General features: G+C 38.8%; 1 protein-coding gene across 2 annotated transcripts in view; it reads right to left on the reverse strand.

Annotated features, from left to right (window-relative positions):
* Window positions 1-782: 782 nt before the first annotated feature.
* Window positions 783-9,535, reverse strand: part of nherf1a (NHERF family PDZ scaffold protein 1a) — a 21,804-nt gene continuing 13,051 nt past the window's right edge. Inside the window, exons 2-6 of one of the 2 annotated variants that reach the window (XM_053341810.1) lie at window positions 7,556-7,726; window positions 4,994-5,147; window positions 4,809-4,855; window positions 2,607-2,714; window positions 783-1,810 (exon numbers count right to left, since the gene is read on the reverse strand). In XM_053341810.1, the coding sequence (XP_053197785.1) occupies window positions 1,631-1,810; window positions 2,607-2,714; window positions 4,809-4,855; window positions 4,994-5,147; window positions 7,556-7,726 (660 nt within the window). In that variant the 3' untranslated portion in view covers window positions 783-1,630. Of the gene's footprint in view, window positions 1,811-2,606; window positions 2,715-4,808; window positions 4,856-4,993; window positions 5,148-7,555; window positions 7,730-9,535 lie in introns of both variants that reach the window. The other variant, XM_053341809.1, reaches the window with a different exon arrangement.

Raw genomic sequence — 9,535 nt, forward strand, 5'->3', positions numbered from 1 at the left:
CATCAGATCATCTTTCCTTAGGTCACTGACCACTTTACATTGCACATACCATGTGACACAACATCAAAAACAGCACATACTGCCCACCTGCTCTGCACCCTTAGAGGAAACTTCTAAATCACCTCAAAAATAAAATCAATTTCTGTAACAAACACAACAAACATGCTCCAAAAATGGTTCTAAATTTACTTCACAAAGAGAGAGAGGGAGAGAGAGATATTAGTCTAGTATGGTAGAGTATATAGTGTAGTATGGTATAGTAGGTTATAGTATGTTATTGTATAGTGTATTATGGTATGGTATAGTATAGTAGGTTAAAGTATAGTATGGTATAGTGTATTATGGTATAGTGTAGTAGAATATGGTACAGTATAGTGTCGTTTGGTATAGTTATTATAGTGTAGTGTAGTGAAGGTTATAGTGTAGTATAGTATGGTATATTATAGTGTATTATGGTATAGTGTAGTATGCTAGAGTAGTTATCTATAGCCTTATCTTGATAGGCTATGTAGGGGCTGTAGTAAGGTTATAGCCTTACTTAGATGTAGGATAATCAATTGTTGTGATTTTGATTTTATGAGTCATCCACACATTGATTGATTAGATGTAGACGAATCAGTTGTATAGTGTATTATGGTACGGTGTATAGTGTAGTATAGTACTATACTAGTATAGTGTGTGGCTGTAATATGTTATATGTACCCATTGTGGATACAGTTTTGTATGTTTATGTTAACACATTGAAGTTGATGCTTCACAAAACAGACACAATTCCATTTGATCCCAACGTTACATTTATCAATGCTTTTCATTACATTCTACAGTTCAGAGCTAACACCGGCACATCTTCACATAAGAAAAAGTGTGTTTGTTTTAACAGGACGGGTGCAGCTTTAAAATTCAAACAATTTCAACAGAAGTGACAAAACCGAGGAGCTTCACCATCAGACCTCGTCAGTCAGGATAAATCATTCATTCATGTATGTACAAAGCTAATAAACAGCAACATAGAAGGAAAAAAAGTCATCTGTAATTTCCTTTGAATCATTTCTGAAGTCAGATGAGTGGACAAACATTAACAAGACTTTAACATAGTGATGGTCCCAGCTGTGGGCTCAACTCAAAACAGATTGTCATGATGTGTTGGCAGTGAGGGCTCAGAGGAATGATTCAGAACACTTCATTCACACACCATAAGAAAGATTTCATTCTACTTTCTGATTGCAGTAAATTCAAAAGTTTTCCCAAAATCTGCCAGTAATTGATTTTCCCTGTGTGCCCGCTGTGTTACTCCTTACATGCTCCTTTTTCATATGAGAAACTGTACATTCCTATTGTTCTTCTCTTTTAAAACACTCCTCTTCATATATTAACATTCATTCCTGTGTGGCGTTGACAAAAGTGGCAAAACCCTAAATTAAGAACAAATAAAATCATTATATAACACTGTTTAAACGCAGGAGTTTTAAATGTTCTAAATGAGCTCAACAGTGTCTTTCATGACGTGTGACATCAGAGCCCGATCCTAACAGCAGACACCTGGAGAGGGCAGTGCAGTCGAGTCTGGAGGAGGCAGGTGGGGTTGTTGATGATGATGATAGATGGACGACGGTGATGATGATGATGATGATTATAAGTTGCTGAACAGTTCGTTCCTCTTGCTCCAGTCCATGGTGGGGGCTTTCTTGGCGGCTCGTTTCTGGCGGGCTTTCTCTCTGGCCTGAGCCAATGACATGCTCAGACCCAGGCTGTCTGTCCCCTGGGCTGGGGCTGGGGCTGGGGCTGGGGTCGGCTCCGGGGCCTTCTCAACCTGGACACACATTCACATACAGTATGTTTATTAATCTGGCTCCCATACATCTCAATGACATGATAAAGTGCATCCATGTTTATATTAATAATATTATTATTATAATAATAATATGATTCACTGAATACATGGACAGAGTACAGCATACCAAACTGTATTCATCTGCTAAATCTTGTGATTGTTTTTAGGTTTTAATTCAGTTCTATAATTGACAGTTCCTCCATGTGCCTTACAGATCAGTATTTGATTCATTCCCTGTCAGTATTTTGACAGTTCAGTATTAGGGGAATCAAAAAACTATAGGTTTTGAGTATAGAGTAACAGTTTAAAAAATATAATATAATATAATTCAAGAGAAGAGTTATAATATTATGAGAAAAAAGTGGTAATATTCCTTTAATCAAATTGACATATTTTGAGAATATAATTGTGTATTTTGAAAGAAAAGTTGTTACATTTTGAGGAAGAACTTGTAATATTATATTAGTTTCTTGAAATTTGGCCTTCTGTGCAAATATTACTGTTTTATTAATTAAAAGTAGATGACAGGAAGTAGAACTGTTGAAGCACAGTATATTAGATGAAACCTGGGAAGGTTGGAATACTTGTGCTACAATCAGCTCTATCCTGATTTAGACAGAACAGCAGGTTTGACCCACAGGGTGTAATGTTGTACATACATGTGTAATGAGTTTGGAGCCTCTAACTGTTCTGTAGTCAGTTTAACTCTGAGCTAAAAACATTTAGTAAAATGTAAAGAGTTTGCATGAAGTGATCATGTGACATCAGTCAGTACCTGAGGAGGTGTGAAGCTGCTGGTGGCTGCAGGCAGGGAGGAGGTGGAGGAGGCACTGGAAGCTGATGAGCTCACAGACACTTTGGGCTTCATCTCTGCTGCCTCCACCTGTCCAACATGAGACACACATACTGTTCATACTGACTAAAGGTTCAGTTCAAAGAAAAATATGCACAGTATTTCACAGGGACTACTTCTTTTCTTTTCTTTTTACAGATTCAATGTATTTTACCAGGTTGTGGGGTGTATTACACTGTATTGTCCAGCAGGGGGCAGTATCCACCTCCCTTCAGTAATGACACACACCTGCTTTTAATCATTTTCTCATCAGTGACTTATTAAAGCAGCAGCTCTGAGTCAACACTGGAAAAATAGAATAGATTTTAAATATCACACGTCCTGCTTGTTGCCACATTAGTTGTGCTGCGTGCTCTCAGCTGATTCTCATCACAACGACTCACTTCACTTCACGTATGAATGAAACTGGCATTCAATTCATAAGCAGCTGCTGCTCTAAAAATAACCTGCAGGGACTGGAAGTGGCTTTGGGACCAACGCTACAATATGCTGCATAACAGGAGCCGTGTGGTCACGTGACCTGCTGTAGCTAGAGACTAATAACACACATACACACACACACACACACACACACACACACTTACTTCTCTTTACCTCTTTTACAGACTCTCTTTCCCTTTTTAGCAACTTTTTCAGGAAGAAGTTTAATCAGGTGCTTAAATGCGTATATAGTCAACTCATAAGACACGTGAGTACACACACACACACACACACACACACGTCTGAGGTCAGAGGTCGTCATGTGTTATGTAATTTGCTAGTGAATAAGTGATTGTTCTCCCTGCATGTGTGAGTATGTGAACAGAGCTCGTTAGTCATCTCATTAACATAATCCCTAACTCGCCTTGAGAGGTAAAGCCACTTCAATCCCATGATCCTCCAGGAGAGAGAGAGAGAGAGACGCACACACACTAGTACACTCTTGTTGCCATGGTGAAGGGTCAGCCACAATGTCACCAGAGGGGCCAATCCAGTTTTCCCATGTTGTCAGTGTTGTGTTTGTGTGTGTGTTGGCAGAGGAGGAGTAGGATGTGTGTGTGTGTGTGTTTACTTTTGATAACCTGGCTCTGCTGTGTCTGCAGTATGTCACACTGACTGCTGATTAAAGGGACAATCCACTGACTTTACACATCATGAGGAGCACTCAGATAATAAAATATATATATAAAAAAAGATGACTAAATAAAGTTATATATAAGTATATATATATATATAAAGTTATATGTTAAAGAGTCTGCTTAACAAACTGAGCATGTAGAGTATAAAATACATCAACAAGGAGGGTTTAAGATAAAAAAAACTATCCAGTTGCATTATGGGAAATGTAGTCTCCAGTACTTTGAAGGCTGGTCCATTTTTGAAACTACCAGCTTCTAGTACAATGCTAACTTGTTGGAATATCCCTTTAAAAATGTATCTCTATCATCCTGCTGTAGAGCTGCAGATGCTCTGTAACTGAATATTATAACACAGCCACTTCATACTGTATTGTGATTGGCTGGAAGGTATGAATGAACTTGTAGTGAGCAGACAGTATGAATGGATGTTTATGATGATGCAGTTGTGCGTTTGGTGTGTGGGAGTGACATCAGGATTGTGTGTCTTTTGTCACACACACACACACACACACACACAGACAGGAAACATCTGGAGTAACATTTGACTTCAGGCATAATTTAATAAATGTAAACAAAAATATATTAGTGATAAATGATTTCAGGGTTTGATGGTACTAGTGAAAATGAAAACTTACCTTCTGAACTAATAGTGTCTCTGTGTAATAAATGTAACACAGTTCTGTCCAGGAAGCTTTTTAACATATTACTAGTAAATGGTTCGATAGAAAGAATATTACTACATGTGATTTGCATACATTTACTATATTCAAATACTACTTTAGATATTTTAGAAAAATCCTCATGAGGAGTTTCTGTCCACCAGTATCAGTTCAGTCCTGACACATGAAGACAGTCTGCAGACTCCACAAGTCCTAATCTGCTACCAGGAATGTCCAGAGAGGATCAGCAGGGCTTTTCCCCTGCCGCTATCTGTGTGTGTGTGTGTGTGTGTGTGTGTGTGTGTGTGTGTGTGTGTGTGTGTGTGTGTGTGTGTAGTGGTCCTCACCTCCTTCTCCACTGATGCTCTGCGTGATTCAGGTTCAGGAAGAGGCCCTGCACAGGAGAATCAAGACAGTCAGCTACATCATTTTCTATAGAGTTACTGTGTTATAGTGTGTGTGTGTGTGTGTGTGTGTGTGTGTGTTATTGTGTGTGTGTGTGTGTGTGTGTGTGTGTGTGTGTGTGTGTTACCGGTGACGTGCTCCTCGGAGGGTTCAACATCACATCTCTTGAAGAATTCTTCAGTTTCAGCATCAACAACCAGCAGTGTGGTCTCACTTCCACCAGACTTGATGGCTGCCACCACCTCTGAGTGCTGCAGACCAATCACTGATGAACCGTTCACCTGAGGAGAGGAGAGGAGAGGAGAGGAGGAATCATTCATACACTATATATTACAAACCTTAGTTCATTGTTATTTTGCAGATGGACAAAGAACCAGAGGAAATGCAGCAGCTGTTGAAGTAGAGTTGATAAAATAGGCTACAGCGTGTCTCAGCTACTGATAACATGAACCTCATCACAAGTTTAGCTTTTGAAGTTCACTTCTCCACTGAGTTCATCAGCCTGCAGACTAACTCATTACATATTTTAAAATCAAACTAAAATAATGTATGATATTTATGTGTTATCAGTATTTCATTTTGACCTTATCTACCTTTAGTTTAGTTTAATCAATCATATTGACAGATATATCAGTTGGCTATTATTGGCTGATATTGCTCTATGACAGATACAGTATATATCTCTAATATGCACAGATATATATTTTTAAGTTGTATGTGCAGTATTTTATGTATATTTGATCCATTTTCTTAATCCAGGTTAATATATATGTACATATGTCTGAGAGAGCAAAACATCATGCTTCATTACATTTACAGTAGCTGCTCCACACTGAGCTTTCATTTTTCTCTTCTAACACTCAAGGAGGAGCACTCATTACACACACACACACACACACACACACACACACACACACACACACACACACACACACACACACACACACACACACACACACACACACACACACACACACACACACAGCACAGCAGTGTGGATCAGCACATATGAGAGATTTCATTATCACTGTGGTGTTATCAGCCATCAGCGCTAGTTTACTGCTGCTTTACTGCTGTGAAGGAACACAGCTGACTGTTGGAGTCCTCTCCTTCTCATGGAACAATCCACACAGCTGGAATTACATGAGCTAAATAAACCACTGAGCTATTCTAACAGCAACGTTTTCAAAGTCTGACACTGTGAGCATTGTGATACTGTGAGCATTGACAGATTTTAAACAAACATCTGTATGACTGTACAGAGAAGAGAGTCATTGTTCCTGGATTAAAAGATACGGAGGATTAGTGATGTCATTTAAATATTGAAGAAAAGAAAAAAGAAGGTCATATTAATGGATAATTTCTTCCTTGTATTACTCACAGAATGTAAAGAGGAAGTAAAATGTTGCCAGTGAGTCAGCTACAGGCTACAAGTTAAGCCCTGTTTTATAACCTGTGTTTGTTTTCCATTTAATATTAAATATTAGTATTAAAAGTATGCCAAATTGACTATGATCAGGTCCTGTTTGCAGTGTAACCATGGATACACCGATAACAATCACTGGATCACTTTGATACTGAAGGAAACTTAAAAACATGATCATTCTGAGGCAAGTTCTGCACTCATAAGAAGCGTCTTTTTTTCCCCTATCATTTCTAAGCAAATTTATGGATGTTTGATTACATCAGACTAAAGCTATGTTCTCCAAAAAACTCATAATTCCATTTCACCTGATCCTCCGCTGCAGCTGTTTATGTATTAAAAAAAAAAGGCGGCAGACTGCCTGAGATTAAAAGTAATGAATGGACTGAAACGTGATGCCTGTGTAACGACAGAAGAGTGATGGTACCAGTGGTGGAAAGATGTTTGGTAACGCTGTTATTACAAGCCGTGTTATATACTCCCAGAGCTGGAACTAATCAAGCATCCAGGGGAAGATAAGACGCTGAGGAATTCCTGTGGGAGGAAGATCCAAGGTGGGAATACGGTTCGGAATCTCGGGTCTCAGCAGCTCCCACATAATAGCTGTGAACGCTGGACAGGTGGTACCAAACACTGATAGATTCCTCTCCAACGACTCCCTGACCTGAGGATTCAACAGATTCCAGACATTCCTCTTTCTAAAATCCAGTCTGGTCGAAGCTTCTTTCTCTGTGTGATTACTGTATGTGCTGTTACTTCATTTACATCATTCCTCTTCTTCTTCTCTTTTACTTCTCTCCTGCATGTGAGAGGCCTTTCACAATGTTGGAGCACTTTGTGATTTAGCCCACAGACACATTAAGTGGATTAACTCTGACTTGGCCAGGTTCAATACAGCTCCACACACACACACACACACACGTACACACACACACACACACAACACACAGTGAGATTTCTGCTTCAAACATACACGAAAAAACAACCTGCACACCACACACACATAATACAGAGGAGCATTTAGATGAACTCACCTACACACACACACACACACACACACACACACACACACACACACACACACACACACACACACTTCATAGCCTAATACGTCCTGGGATTTTAGTTTGCCATTTGCCTACTGATGTAATAGGATTACAGCTGATACACATATAAACAAAATACAACACACACACACACACACACACACACACACACACAACTAAGCAAAAGTGTAATGCTGCTGGGTGAGAGTGTGTGTTGTACCTGGACTATCTTGTCCTGTGGTTTGAGGCCTGCTCTCCATGCGGGAGAGTCTTCGTCCACAGCTCGGATGAACTGACCCGGTTTGGACTTCTCGCTGTGCAGGTTGAAGCCGTAGCCTCCGCTCCCCTTCTTCATGTGGCAGAGACGAGGCCGCAGCCCGCCTAGCTCCTCCTGCTAACACACACACAAAAAGAGGACAGAAATATTAACTGAAATTCATTTAAACTGCTGAAATTACTGGGAAAAACACAATTCTGAAATATGTACGGAAGCCCGAGGCAGACAGTAAAAAGAAAAAGAAGAAAAAAAATTGGAAAGGCTAATATATATGGTCACTAAAAATATGGGAATTATAGGAAGTCAATATTGTACATGTTTTAATTTACAATGATGGAATACAAATAAAATGCTTTGTAAACGCATAGTAAATGAAACACAGTAAAAGTTTGTTCTAAAATAATCTCACTCAGTAAAGAAAGATGCTCTTTAAAGTTAATTTAGACCAAAGATTCACAACTAGATGAGTTGAAACTTTCAGCTACTTGTAATGCACCGTTCTGCAGCGTTCTGAAACCTGCCAGTTTACACCAACGCAACGACTCACTTCCATAGCAACAACTTTCTAAACCTTTGTTCAAGGTGTCAGCTTTTCTTAAGCTTTTTTGTAGCATCTTAAAATATGAAAGGACAGTGAAGTGACTTGCTACAGTTGCAGTTCTACTGTTGATGACACGGCAAAAAACCCCCACAACTGTCAAAAATTTGCACTATCATTGCAAATTTGCAAATTTTAAAGCTACAGTTGTTCCTCAAATAAACTGCTGAAATGATCGTCTTTTTCCTCCATCCAAAATTCTTCCATTCTGAGCAGGTGACTCTGCTATGAGCTTGTTTTGCTGTTAAAACAGGTGATGTGCCTTATGTTCTAAAACCCAAGTGTGATATTAAAACATGTCAAGATATTACTTCCATAAGTCTTGCTAAATTTACTTGCTACATTTAGTCATAACTTTTTAGATGTTATGTCACATTTTCATTCGTTTTTTTGGTTTTTTAATCTCTGCACATGTTAATATGTTACCAGTGCATCAGAGGGAGTTGCAGCACGAAAACAAGATCTCCCACACACTATATCGCTCCCTGCTGGAATATTTATTAAATCACAACGTTTCAGTAATTTTGACATTCATCAGGCATGTATCATCATCACAACACCTCCATACTTTAAGTCCAAAATGTTAGGCTTTAAGATGTGTCTACAAGGTTTCTTTCATTTTGACTTACAACAATTCTTTTGTTTTTAATCATTCTTGACATCTTTTTTTCCTTGGCAGACTTGGGCTTCCGTAGAGTCCTGCTGTAGGTCATGTAAGTTCCCTGCTAATGTACTTCATACATTTTGCTTATCTGAACAAATGACACCAATTCAAAGATGCTCAACACTTTCATTAAGTCATAAACAGGCAAGTCTTCCTATGACATTATCTATATGGACCTTAGACACATATTCACACATAATCAGACAGACTGGTATAGCTGTCTCTTTAACTGTCTAACTTAACCATTTAACATTGTAATGAATTATTATGGGATGGGTGGCTATTAAAAAACTAAAAACCATAAACATGGTTAACTCAGTAACTCAGTTTGTTTGACAAAGAAGGAAAACACCTGCAGTCATGCTGGTTAAATAAATAATAAATAGCGATGCATAATGTGTTACCAGACATTTTAGTAGCTTTTTTCCCCCAAACAGTGAGTATCAGACCGTGGCACAATACTTCAGTTTTGCAATTTTCCCTTTACAGCATTGGAAACTGTCCTTTAAACACACACAATCAAGATAATCAGTCTCTTTCACAATCCTGTCGTTTATTTTGCTGAAGAGCTGACCTAACCTAACATGTTTAAACTTGCTACATGTTTTACAGTTAACACCTGGGACTCTGATTAACACGTTCCCCCACACCCCTACCACCA

This window comes from Scomber japonicus, chromosome 20 (assembly GCF_027409825.1).
Source record: "Scomber japonicus isolate fScoJap1 chromosome 20, fScoJap1.pri, whole genome shotgun sequence".
In the NCBI taxonomy this organism is placed as follows: domain Eukaryota; kingdom Metazoa; phylum Chordata; class Actinopteri; order Scombriformes; family Scombridae; genus Scomber; species Scomber japonicus.